The 14,442-nt window shown below is 41.9% G+C and overlaps 1 protein-coding gene across 1 annotated transcript in view; it reads right to left on the bottom strand.

Annotated features, from left to right (window-relative positions):
* The window catches only part of LOC124718834 (inositol polyphosphate 1-phosphatase), a 42,736-nt gene that overhangs the window by 23,887 nt on the left and 4,407 nt on the right, over window positions 1-14,442 (bottom strand). The window contains exon 3 of the mRNA XM_047244457.1: window positions 3,513-3,663. Within this exon, the coding sequence (XP_047100413.1) occupies window positions 3,513-3,663 (151 nt within the window). The remainder of the gene's footprint in view (window positions 1-3,512; window positions 3,664-14,442) is intronic.

Below are 14,442 nucleotides of genomic sequence, written 5' to 3'. Positions count from 1 at the left end.
TCCATGTTTCTGAGCCATATATTACCACCGGTCTTATGACTGTTCGATAGATAGTCACCTTCGATTTTCTGCTCAGGCTACGTGACTGAAAGATATTTATCAGGGCTCAGTAAGCTCTATTTCCTGCAGCAATCCTAGATTTTATTTCTTCTCTTATTCTGCTATCCTCAGTAGCCAGCACTGCCAGGTATTGAAACTTCTCACATCTCTCATAATTGCCTGTTTTCAACTTGATGTATTTCTCTTTAACAACAGCATTTTTCCTGGAGCAAACAGATACTGTGTTTTTGTGTTGTTTACTAAGTCCCAACTGTTCTGCCTCCTTTTCCAGTCTGTCAAATCCTCCTTCCATTTCTTTCAAACTTCTAGACAGCATACACACATCATCAGCATAAGCCAGATTTTGGTGCATACGGTTAAACACATTGTCACCTCGGTTATCAATCTCCACCCTTCGCATCACTCTCTCCAACACTATGTTGAAGAGTAGCATGGATAATACATCACCCTGTCTTAATCCTTGGTTGATCTCAAATTCTTCAGGAAGTTTTCTTCTACTTTTACCTGGCATTTTGTGCTGGTGAGGGTCTTTTGTACTGGTCTGATAAGTTTGCTTGGGAATTCCATCTCCATTAAGGTGTCATATAGCTTTTTCCTTTTAACACTTGCCCATTTAAAGTCTACAAAAAGTTGGTGTACATCCACATGCACAACACTTTTCCATTATTTGCCTTATAATGAAGATCTGCCCCGTCGAAAAACACACTGGTAGTCTCTGAGTATAAGTCTTATAGCAATGACTTTGGCTAATACTTTTTACACCACGCTGACTAAAGCAATACCATGATAATTTTCAGTTTGCTTTGTCTTCCTTTTTATGAATCGAACATATAATGGCCATGGTCCACTGGTCTGGCATCTCTTCCTTTCCCCATATTTCCACTATCAGCTGATGTACCAATCAATCTTGTTAGACGCTCACCTCCACCCTTGGTTATCTCTGCTGAAATGTTATAGTTACCTGGAGCCTTATTATTCCTTAAGCTTTTAATTGCTGTCCTAACTTCCTCTATTGTTGGTGAAGGTACAGGTCCTTCATCCTAACATTCTGCCACAGTTGGTGACCCTCTGTTTCATTTTCTTCCAGAACTTCTCTTTCTGTAGTGATATTCAGCAGCTCACTGAAATATTCGGCCCATCGGTCCAGAAACTGTTTTTCTCCTCCTATAAAATTTCCCTCTCTATCTCTGCAGAATACTGTATGTGGTTGGAAGCCTTTCTACAGTTCCTGAACTCTCTTGTAAATTTTCTTACTTCTTGATCATTATATTCTTCTTCTAGCTCCGTAATCCATCTCCTCTCTAATTCTCGTTCTCTCTCTCGCAAATCCTATCTGCCTCTTCAGGTATGTGGAAGATCAAAATTGGAAACACTGTAAAATGCACTCTCATCTGCAAACAAGGGGTACCTAACGCCCTAGATGTGTTTTCTTCAGTTTATCCCTACTTTGAGACAAGTTCTGCCATAAATTTCCTTTCTCTCCAATTTGATGCAATGTATCTTCCTTAGTTCCCCCATCTACACATCTAACCTTTCGAAACAGCTCATACCAAAAACTTCTATTCTCTTCTTATACGTAATGTTTATCATTTACAGTTCAGTTATTTATAAGGCTACACCACAAAGGAAAATTTTCAAATAAAGCTCCATTAAATTTAAATTTGTATTTGATGTGAACACACTTGTTTTTTTTTTTTTTCTTTCCTTTTTTTTTCAAAACGCTTTCCTTTGTACTACATTTCCACTTTTTATATTCCCTTTACTTTTGCTGACTAAGTAGCAAAACTCAGCTATTACTGCTGGACAATTGCTAAGGGACAGAGCCACTGTTGGACAGGAAAAATCGCAGACAATGATGGACGACTTGAAAAACAATACACATGTAATAAAGGTCCTTTCAGTACGGAATATGCCATTCTTGGACACTAATGCACATTTTGCACCTGTTATTCATTTTGTCTAACAAACTGTTGTGGAGTCCTTTGGGGATATTGTCCACTCTTCTTTCAAAGCAGTTTTCAGTTCTTGCACGGTTGTGGGAGGGGGTGTTTGTGGAGAAACACATCTGCCAAGACATTCCAGGCATGTTCTTTAGAGTTCAGGTCTGGGGAGTATGCAGGCCATTCCATACATGCAACATCTTCACTTTCCAGTGTATTTAACATCTCAACAGTCCTGCGTAGGTGGGAATTATTGTCCATAAACAGAACGTTGGGACCTACTGCACCCCTAAACAGGTGAAAGTAATCCAAAATAATCTCCCTGCAATACTGATGTGACGTAACAGTACCTCGCACAAAGATATGTGGCACTATTTGGCCATTGTGCATAATGGCTACCAACGCCATAAGGGCTAGGCCATACTAATGACATTCATGAACATTCTGTGGTGTGTAATGTGTTCCCCCTCTCTCTCTCCACACTAGCTGGTGGCCAAAATCACTTGCCTGTGTGAAGCAAGATTCATCAGAGAGCACCCCTCTGGGCCACAGTGGCTGACGCCAATAGACCTGCTCACTACACCAACGTACACTTTCTCGATGATGGTGTGGTTGAAGTAGAATGAATTTAATAGGCTTCCGATCATACAAACGAGCTTGATTTAACTGCTGCAAAATGATTCTGGCAGAGACACATGTAGTGGTAGTAGCTGCAAGGTCAACAGTGATCTGCCTAGGAGTGAGATGTCTGTTCCTTTTCACCGCTGGGGCTACATATCGATCCTCTTGGGATGGGGAGGTCCATCTACAGCCACTGGCATGCTTTTGTATAGCATTTCCATTTCCAGTAGCGGTTTTTAATTATGAGACTTTTGGACACACCCATTACTGTGGCCACAGTAGTGTTAATTTGGCTAGCTTCCAGCCGCCCAACTGCTCATCCACAATCCATAAGCAGTAAGTGATGTCTTGCAGACGTGTTGCCTTACCACACAGAATGTTGCACTAATTGGTTCAACAACAACATTCGTTACACACCGCACTGCACGAACTGTCGAATGCGTACAGAGCGTTTGTCAAAAGGCTTCACTCCAGTTAACACATCACATCCTCTACCTTTCCTTTTGCTGTCTTTGGTCAGGTATCCCAACTGTTGGTTGTTCCATAGCAATCAGCAGTTGTTATTCAGCATGTGTCAGCTGTTCCTTGGCAATTGTCAAGCAGTGTACTTTCAGCATCTAATTCCTCCACTATCTCCTGACATTATTCAACTACATTCAATTACCTTTTTATTCTCATTAAAGGTTTACTTGTAATCTCTTAGAATCAAATAAAACAAACTTACACTTGAGAAAGGACTGTACTGCAAAAAAGCAACACACTTCAATCATGTAGTTCAATCAGGTGATGCGATAAAGAGAGATAAGAATCAGTACAACATATGATTAAAACAAACACTCATAAATATGTTCACACTGTAGCTGATTAAAATGGAACACTAAGCCAACATACCAATAGGGTCTATCCAGACACCCAAATGCTCGACAGGCAGCTCAACTTTGTGAGGCAGTGTGGAGTTGGCGAGGTTCACGTCCTCCAGTGGCACCACCTTATGAACTTCGTCAGCGAGCAAACCTGCAGCCACTGTGTCCCCATTCAGAACCTACCACACAAACTATTATTATTTTCCTGTGCAGACAAGATATAGTCTATGTAAGTAATGAAGAGGCACTAAACTAAACTGCGGAGAAAAAAGCTAATGACAATAAGTCAAACACAAGATATCCCTTTGATATGCAGACAGGCAGACAGAACACAGGCAAATGGAATATATAAACTCATGAGGTCTGGATAATTTCTGCAAAGAGGTGTCAGTGGACACTATGACACTCTTGAAAAAGAGGAAGGCTACAGCATAGACAACGACCTGGCATATCAGATTTTTGCTTTGTGGAGAGGAACATAGCCAATTCAACATGGCATCTTTTACAGAACAAGCAGAACATGGGATCTGTCATATTATATAGTGTTAAGGATCATATTTTGTGGGTTTTCATTCTCATAGGGTATGAGGTATGAATATAAGCAGTTTCAAAGCACCAGAGTCCTTTTTAGCTAAAATTCATTATAATAAAATGACAGGGAACTACACACCAGCAGGTAAAGGCTTCCTGTAGCTGATGTTTTATGTTATAACTTGTGAGCTATGAAAGTATACCATTTCAAAGCTATGGCATGAAATGATCTGTCAAATGTTCACCTGTTTGGAACAGTTTCCATATTACGTATCAAATAAAGACATCCAAAGATACAGTCTTTAGACATGTGTAGAGGTGACTGCTGGAGCAAAGCTGTAGCGTAGTTGGTTGCGCTGTGAGCTCCTGAGCTGTGAAGAATAAAGCAGTGGGTTCACGTCCACTTCTTTCCAGTTTTCTTCTATCCTTCACTTTCCAAAAGGTTCTAGGTCTTTCTTATTCATTTGATATAAGTATTAATATCTTCTTCAATGATGGTGCACAGCTTCAGAAAAATCTCCTCTTCCATTCAAATTAAATTATGAAACTAATCTTGATCTTGAAATGTATGTGATGAAGTACATTATTTCAAGAGTGTTAAGGTAGTCAGTGTAACACTGAGAATATAAGTATCATGCATGTTCAAATGGACGAATGTGAACTTGAGATGAAAATGCAGATGAACTAACAAATAATTTCTACTAATATGTATCCCAGATCATTGTACAGCTTTATTTAGTGGTCCTCTACAAACAATACACTCTTCAAACCATCAAAAAGTTCATGAACGTCTTCGCAATTTTCTCTGCTCTTCTTCTACAGTCACCACAACAGTAAATGTCACAGTAAACAGCTCAACTCATGTGCCGATGTGGCTGTCTCTCGTGAGGTCAGATGTTCCATCCAAATCCACATCAATCTTAGCTACCTCGACCCTTGTGAGGAAGGCTTTATGCTAGGAACCGGAACAAAAGACTAAAAGTAGTATCCGAGTTTTTATTAAGTGAAGAACAAATGCATTGTGATGAAGCAGATCGCTGAAAAACATACAGAATTTAATCAAGGGACTTACTTAGCATTTGCTGATCTAGAAAAGCTTTTGACAAAGTTAATTACAATAAATGGTGCAGCACAACAAAGAAAACAGAATGCCCACTCCATTTAATACACACCATAAGGAGTCTATACAAAAACACAACAATCACATTAATTATAAATGGACAGCTGGCAGCACCATCCATCAGTACTAGGTGGGAAGAGTCAGACAAGGGTGTAGAGCATTTTGCCCATGTGGTAAACCAAGTTTTATGCAGGTATCAGAAAAGACAAACTGACTGATCTGAATTGTGTTTTATATGCAGAGGGTGTAACAATTTCAGCAGAGAATGAGTACAACCTGCAAAAAGCAAATTACCTTCTAAACAAAAAGCCAAAAACTATAATACGACTATACCCACAAAGAAAATTTAAATAATAATAATAATAATAATGCTTATTATACGATATGACCCCACAAGAACAAAACACAGTGGTGAACAATCCAGTAGTAGAACATGTCAGCCAGTTTCATTATCTGGGATATGGTATCACCACATACAAGTACAATAAAGATATAGAGAAGAAAGTAGACAAGTCTGGAAACATACGTGGAACAATAAACACGTGATTATAAACTAAACACACAAAATAACACAAATGAAACTTCCTGGCAGATTAAAACTGTGTGCCGGACTGCGACTCGAACTCAGGACCTTTGCCTTTCGCGGGCAAGTGCTCTACCGACTGAGCTACCCAAGCACAACTCATGCCCCGTCCTCACAGCTTTAATTCCGCCAGTACCTCGTCTCATACCTTCCAAACTTCACAGAAGCTCTCCTGCGAAACACAAATGAAGTTTAATAAAGTAATAGCCGTTTCCACACTGTTCTATGGAAATGAGTTGTGGGTTGTTTAAAAACAACAAGTAATATCCAGGCAAGAGAAATGAGATTTCTTAGGGCTGTAAAAGGATGTACCAAAGGAGACAGATTAAAAAATGGGGACATTATGAAGGAATTAAACGTATTTAAAATAAGAAAAAAAATTGAAGACAACACAAAAAAGGGAGTGAACATCTTGACAGAATGAACAGTCGCAGGATATCTTACAACTTCAGGAATTATAATCCAGCAGGCCGAAGAAATCTGGGAAGCTCAATGAAGATATGGCTCCCTAAGATGCAAAGGCTTAATACCTGAACTGAAGAAGAAGAAGAAGAAGAAGGAGAAGAAGAAGAAGAAAAGAGCTTCATGAGATAACTTGCCCGAAACGAATGATACGTTGATAGGACGCATACTGAGGCATCAAGGCAGAGGCGTTACTACAGTCCGATTAAAATTACATTATAGCTGACGTCTGTCACTTGCTGCTACTGTGTTGCCACAATTGCTGCCGGCTGCTGCTCTGTTATAGCCAACACATACACAAAAGGGGTCACTTCACAAATGCTGTTAATGTGCACTGCGGTGCAATGTCGGAAGCAGCCGCTGAGAGGTGGGACGGAAATGGGAGATGCTCTGTTAACAACTGATTTTAAGTGACTGAATGACTGAAGTGTGGCACATGATGGGTTTTGTAGCCTGAATTTAAACTGATGTCCTAACCTAACTACAACCTCGTGCTGTGCAATGTATCCTTGAAAACAGTGATCAATCAATTGCATCAGAATTAAAATCACGATCACTTTCTTCACAGCATTGAAGGCTAACTTCTACCAGCAAACTCAAGACAAGAAAATTTCATAATTTATTTGTTTGCATAGCTGCCTTCAACAGCAAAATTTCAGCTTTAGTGGTAAAAGCAAACTTATTTCTCGTTGTCTTTGGTTACCTGAAACTATCCTCACACTTGCTACACGAGATGCTGCATTACAAACCAATGAGCAGTCCTGGTTGGCACTTGGTTACAGATTATAGGCGACACAAGCAGATTCCAAGTGAAAAAAGAATGAAAGGAAGAAAAATAAGAGCAAATAAAAAAAGTCAATACGATGATGAAAACGATGCAGTTACATATTAGAAATCAAAAAATTAAATTTGAACCAGTCAATTGAATGAAAATGATGAAGTCTTTTGATTAGATTTAGAAAAATAAAAAATGGTGCTGCATTTGATGAGATTCGAAGCTTCAACCTTCTACACATCAAGTTTATACGCTAACCACTATGCTGCAAAGGGCTGTTGTGTTTGCGACTCTGATGTCCCAGTCACAACAATTGACAGCTTTTGAAAATTTGGCTTCATGCAACGTTGTGTAAAGTTTACATTATTAACATTGTGTGTGTGTGTGTGTGTGTGTGTGTGTGTGTGTGTGTGAGAGAGAGAGAGAGAGAGAGAGAGAGAGAGAGAGAGAGAGACGAAATATGAAATAAAAGGGTCAGACCCATGATTCAGGATCCAAAAACATCAAGAAAGAAAGACAGACAAGGGATTAGAAGGTAACCAATTGTTCTGGCAGTTTGGCAATGGCGAACGGTTCAGATGTGATGCTGAGCACCCAGGTTGGTGGGAACCAGCTACAATGCATGAAGAGTCAACTATCAAGTAATTTTAATCAGACAATAGGTGGGTTATGTGCCCTGGACAACATTTCCATGAGGGCACAGTTTTCTGACAAGCGAAAACCATGAGAAAGGGTAAAAGAAGAAGCAAAGAAGGAGGGTAAAGTAGGAGAGCTCAGAAGAAAAACAGGAAGAGGAGGAGGAGGAAAAGAAGGAGAAGAAACAAAGTGAAACGATTCCAGACTACTAAAGTGGGAAGGGGTGGAGATCTGTTAAAGGTAATCATCAGATTCAAATTGGACTGTGTTAAGCAGCAGTTCTGTAAGATTCATCCTCTTCTCTTCAGTATAGAGATGCTAGTGTCCAATTTTTTATTGACAAATGAGAGCCACCATTGTTATAACAGCACAACAAAAATATAAATAGCATAACATTAGAGGGTATATCACAAAACTAATGAGGTGGTACTGAATGGAATTGGGGAAAAAACTAAACTTGACTGAAAGAAGGGATCGGTTGATAGGACACATTACGAAACAAATTGTCAATTTAGTATTGGACGGAAATATGGGAGGGAGGGGGGGGGGGGGGGGGGGGTAAAAACTGTGAAAGGAGTCCAAGAGACGAATACAGAATGCAGGTTCAAATAGATATGGGTTGTAGTAGTCATTCACGGATGAAAAGGCTTGCACAGGATAGAGTAACGTGGAGACCTGCATCAAACCAGTCTTTGGACTGTATATGTACATATACAGGTGGAGGTAGTATTCCATAAATAAGGTATAAACATTCCTGGCAGATTAAAACTGTGTGCTGGACCGAACTGGGGACCTTTGCTTTTCACGCGCAAGTGCAAGTGCTTTTCAAACAAGAACTTCTGTGAAGTTTGGAAGGTACGAGCCCAGGTATTGGCAGAATTGAAGCTGTGAGGACGGGTCGTGAGTTGTGCTTGGGTAGCTCAGATGGTAGAGCACTTGCCCACAAAAGGCAAAGGTCCCGAGTTCGGGTCTCGGTCCGGAACACAGTTTTAACCTGCCAGGAAGTTTCATATCAGTGCACACTCTGCTTGTGTCTGTATATGTGTGGATGGATATGTGTGTGTGTGCGCGAGTGTATACCCGTCCTTTTTCCCCCTAAGGTAAGTCTTTCCGCTCCCGGGATTGGAATGACTCCTTACCCTCTCCCAAAAACCCACATCCTTTCGTCTTTCCCTCTCCTTCCCTCTTTCCTGATGAGGCAACAGTTTGTTGCGAAAGCTTGAATTTTGTGTGTATGTTTGTGTTTGTTTGTGTGTCTATCGACGTGCCATCGCTTTCGTTTGGTAAGTCACATCATCTTTGTTTTTAGATATATTTTTCCTACGTGGAATGTTTCCCTCTATTATATATATATAGACATTTTTCCCATGTGGAATGTTTCCCTCTATTAATATATATAAAAAATAGAGGGAAACATTCCACGTGGGAAAAATATATCTAAAAACAAAGATGATGTGACTTACCAAACAAAAGCGCTGGCAGGTCGATAGACACACAAACACACACACAAAATTCAAGCTTTCACAACCAACGGTTGCTTCGTCAGGAAAGAGAGAAGGAGAGGGAAAGACGAAAGGATGAGGGGTTTTAAGGGAGAGGGTAAGGAGTCATTCCCATCCCAGGAGCGGAAAGACTTACCTTAGGGGGGAAAAAGGACAGGTATACACTCGCACACGCATACATATCCATCCCCACATACACAGACACAAGCAGACATTTGTAAAGGTAAAGAGTTTGGGCAGAGATGTCAGTCAAAGCGGAAGTAAGGAGGCAAAGATGTTGAAAGACAGGTGAGGTAAGAGCGGCGGCAACTTGACATTAGCGGAGGTTGAGGCCTGGCGGATAACGAGAAGAGAGAATATACTGAAGGGCAAGTTCCCATCTCCGGAGTTCTGACAGGTTGGTGTTAGTGGGAAGTATCCAGATAACCCGGACGGTGTAACACTGTGCCTAGATGTGCTGGCCGCGCACCAAGGCATGTTTAGCCACACGGTGAGCCTCATTACCAACAAACACTGTCTGCCTGTGTCCATTCATGCGAATGGACAGTTTGTTGCTGGTCATTCCCACATAGAAAGCTTCACAGTGTAGGCAGGTCAGTTGGTAAATCACGTGGGTGATTTCACACGTGGCTCTGCCTTTGATCGTGTACACCTTCTGGGTTACAGGACTGGAGTAGGTGGTGGTGGGAGGGTGCATGGGACAGGTTTTACACCGGGGGGCGGTTACAAGGGTAGGAGCCAGAGGGTAGGGAAGGTGGTTTGGGGATTTCATAGGGATGAACTAAGAGATTACTAAGGTTAGGTGGACGGCGGAAAGACAATCTTGGTGAAGTGGGGAGGATTTCATGAAGGATGGATCTCATTTCAGGGCAGGATTTGAGGAAGTCATATCCCTGCTGGAGAGCCACATTCAGAGTCTGATCCAGTCCCGGAAAGTATCCTGTCACAAGTGGGGCACTTTTGTGGTTCTTCTGTGGGAGGTTCTGGGTTTGAGGGGATGAGGAAGTGGCTCTGGTTATTTGCTTCTGTACCAGGTCGGGAGGGTAATTGCAGGATGCGAAAGCTGTTTTCAGGTTGTTGGTGTAACAGTTCAGGGATTCCGGACTGGAGCAGATTCGGTTGCCACAAAGACCTAGGCTGTAGGGAAGGGACCGTTTGATGTGGAATGGGTGGCAGCTGTCATAATGGAGGTACTGTTGTTTGTTGGTGGGTTTGATGTGAACGGATGTGTGAAGCTGGCCATTGGACAGATGGAGGTCAACATCAAGGAAAGTGGCATGGGATTTGGAGTAGGACCAGGTGAATCTGATGGAACCAAAGGAGTTGAGGTTGGAGAGGAAATTCTGGAGTTCTTCTTCACTGTGAGTCCAGATCATGAAGATGTCATCAATAAATCTGTACCAAACTTTGGGTTGGCACGCCTGGGTAACCAAGAAGGCTTCCTCTAAGCGACCCATGAATAGGTTGGCGTACGAGGGGGCCATCCTAGTGCCCATGGCTGTTCCCTTTAATTGTTGGTATGTCTGTCCTTCAAAAGTGAAGAAGTTATGGGTCAGGATGAAGCTGGCTAAGGTAATGAGGAAAGAGGTTTTAGGTAGGGTGGCAGGTGATCGGCGTGAAAGGAAGTGCTCCATCGCAGCGAGGCCCTGGACATGCGGAATATTTGTGTATAAGGAAGTGGCATCAATGGTTACAAGGATGGTTTCCGGGGGTAACAGATTGGGTAAGGATTCCAGGCGTTCGAGAAAGTGGTTGGTGTCTTTGATGACGGATGGGAGACTGCATGTAATGGGTTGAAGGTGTTGATCTACGTAGACAGAGATACGTTCTGTGGAGGCTTGGTAACCAGCTACAATGGGGCAGTCGGGATGATTGGGTTTGTGAATTTTAGGATACGTTCTGTGGGGGCTTGGTAACCAGCTACAATGGGGCGGTCGGGATGATTGGGTTTGTGAATTTTAGGATAGTTCTGTGGGGGCTTGGTAACCAGCTACAATGGGGCGGTCGGGATGATTGGGTTTGTGAATTTTAGGAAGAAGGTAGAAGGTAGGGGTGCGGTGTGTCGGTGGGGTCAGGAGGTTGATGGAGTCAGGTGAAAGGTTTTGTAGGGGGCCTAAGGTTCTGAGTATTCCTTCAAGCTCCGCCTGGACATCAGGAATGAGATTACCTTGGCAAACTTTGTATGTGGTGTTGTCTGAAAGCTGACGCAGTCCCTCAGTAACATACTCCCGACGATCAAGTACCACGGTCGTGGCGGACAAGGGTTCCAAATGTCTGCTTGTGTCTGTGTATGAGGGGATGGATGTGTGTGTGTGTGTGTGTGTGTGTGTGTGTGTGTGTGTGTGTGTGTGTGTGTGTGTGTGCGCGCGCGTGTATACCTGTCCTTTTTTCCCCCTAAGGTAAGTCTTTCCGCTCCCGGGATTGGAATGACTCCTTACCCTCTCCCTTAAAACCCCTCATCCTTTTGTCTTTCCCTCTCCTTCCCTCTTTCCTGACGAAGCAACCGTTGGTTGTGAAAGCTTGAATTTTGTGTGAATGTTTGTGTGTCTATCGACCTGCCAGCGCTTTTGTTTGGTAAGTCACATCATCTTTGTTTTTATATAAAGAAAAGATGTTATGTGGACATGTGTCCGGAAACGCTTAATTTCCATGTTAGAGCTCATTTTAGTTTCATTAGTATGTACTGTACTTTCTCGATTCACCACCAGTTGGCCCAATTGAAGGAAGGTAATGTTGACTTCGGTGCTTGTGTTGACATGCAACTTATTGCTCTACAGTACTAGCATCAAGCACATCAGTAGTAACATCAACACGTTAGTGTTCTTCACGAACGTGGTTTTGCAGTCAGTGCAATGTTTACAAATGCGGAGTTGGCAGATGCCCATTTGATGTATGGATTAGCATGGGGCAATAGTTGTGGCGCGGTACGTTTGTATCGAGACAGATTTCCAGAATGAAGGTGTCCCGACAGGAAGACGTTCGAAGCAATTGATTGGCATCTTAGGGAGCATGGAACATTCCAGCCTATGACTCGCGACTGGGGAAGACCTAGAATGACGAGGACACCTGCAACGGACGAGGCAATTCTTCGTGCAGTTGACGATAACCCTAATGCCAGCGTCAGAGAAGTTGCTGCTTTACAAGGTAACGTTGACCACGTCACTGTATGGAGAGTGCTACGGGAGAACCAGTTTTTTCCGTACCATGTACAGTGTGTGCAGGAACTATCAGCAGCTGATTGGCCTCCACGGGTAAACTTCTGCGAATGGTTCATCCAACAATGTGTCAATCCTCATTTCAGTGCAAATGTTCTCTTTCCGGATGATACTTCATTCCAACGTGATAAAATTGTAAATTTTCACAATCAACATGTATGGGCTGACGAGAAACCGCACGCAATTGTGCAATCACGTCGTCAACACAGATTTTCTGTGAACGTTAGGGCAGGCATTGTTGGTGATGTCTTCATTGGGCCCCATGTTCTTCCACCTACGCTCAATGGAGCACGTTATCATGATATCATCCGGAATACTCTACCTGTGCTGCTAGAACATGTGCCTTTACAAGTACGACACAACATGTGGTTCATGCACGATGGAGCTCCTGCACATTTCAGTCGAAGTGTTCGTACGCTTCTCAACAACAGATTCGGTGACCGATGGATTGGTAGAACGGACCAATTCCATTGTCTCCACGCTCTCCTGACCTCAACCCTCTTCACTTTCATTTATGGGGGCATTTGAAAGCTCTTGTCTACGCAACCCCGGTATCAAATGTAGAGACTCTTCGTGCTCGTATTGTGGACGGCTGTGACACAATACACCATTCTTCAGGGCTGCATCAGCACATTAGGGATTCCATGCAACGGAGTGTGGATGCATGTATCCTCGCTAACGGAGGACATTTTGAACATTTCCTGTAACAAAGTGTTTGAAGGCACGCTGGTACGTTCTGTTGCTGTGTGTTTCCATTCCATGATTAATGTGATTTGAAGAGAAGTAATAAAATGAGCTCTAGCATGGAAAGTAAGCGTTTCCAGACATGTCCACATAACATATTTTCTTTCTTTGTGTGTGAGGAATGTTTCCTGAAAGTTTGGCCATATCTTTTTGTAACACCCTAATGGGAGATGACACGTTGACCATGATTTAATTTCTACAGTTGTAGAAATGCCAGGAGGTGATGACAAACTGATCTGTAGTGCAAGAGTTGAAAACATAGGTAAATGCATTTACAGTGTACTGCGGCCTTTCCGTTGCATGCTGCTGACGGTAATTCTTAGTAAGATAAGTGAAGGGAAGTAAGTGTGACAAATTTTGAGTCAGTTGTTGGTAGCCAATCAGAATGGATGGTTATAATTTCATGTGGTTCATAAATAAAGTTAGCTGGTATTTTGTCTAGTTAGGTCAGAATTTAGGCACACTCTCAGATTTCAGCAAAATCATACATAAGAGATACAAGTACATTCTTGCAATGACGAATCTCTATCTTGGGCTATGACACACATCAATCTATGATGACAATTGCATACGAGGAATTAGGGATCATACAGAGGCATATAGACGGTCGTTTTTCCCTTGTTATATCTGCGAGTGGAACACGAAAGGAATCAAGTAGTAGTTGTACAGCACACCCTCCGCCACACACTGTGTGGTGGTTTCCAGAGTATGTATGCAGATGTATTTTCATGCCGAGATTTTTGCGCTTCAGCAATTCACAGCCAAACTGACATATTCCAACCTAAACTATGTCTCAAGCATGCTACAGGTCTGTCTGTCAGCACATATAGATGTCTTATATCAACACTGTTGGCAACAAAGTTGTCAAATTTCAACCTAAAGTAGACTTTGGCTTTCACCACAGGTTCATGGTGCTGAAACTAAGAAAAATACCAAATTTCAATTTTTTACCTCAAACCATTCCTGAATTATGGTCATGTAAACTTTTCAAAAACTGGCCAAAAATGTGTGAATGGACTTCTTTTTAAATTGCCCTAGGAGCAGCCCTAATTGAGCTAGAGAACTGGGAAAGGTGTCATTTTGCAGCATTTTTATGCTCTTTCCAGTGATAGACAAAAAAACATAGCTTCTAATTCATAACCTTTTTCAAAACGGTAATTAATATTTCGATTTAATTTTTTTACAAAAAGTACATAATTGAAAATTTTCAAAATATTTCCATAACTACTTCATACTGTTGTAAATCACATGGCAAAATATAAATGTGGGATGATGATGGGTTCATTGTTAAAAAAAAAAAATTATTCCGGACTCCTGTTTTTCACTAACTACTTTGACCAAACTGACCTTTAAGGTAGTACGTCAGTAGAGGACCGTATACATAGGGCTT

This window comes from Schistocerca piceifrons, chromosome 10 (assembly GCF_021461385.2).
Source record: "Schistocerca piceifrons isolate TAMUIC-IGC-003096 chromosome 10, iqSchPice1.1, whole genome shotgun sequence".
Taxonomy (NCBI): domain Eukaryota; kingdom Metazoa; phylum Arthropoda; class Insecta; order Orthoptera; family Acrididae; genus Schistocerca; species Schistocerca piceifrons.
Note: the sequence above shows the minus strand (reverse complement) of the source record. Positions and strands in the feature narration are given on the sequence as shown.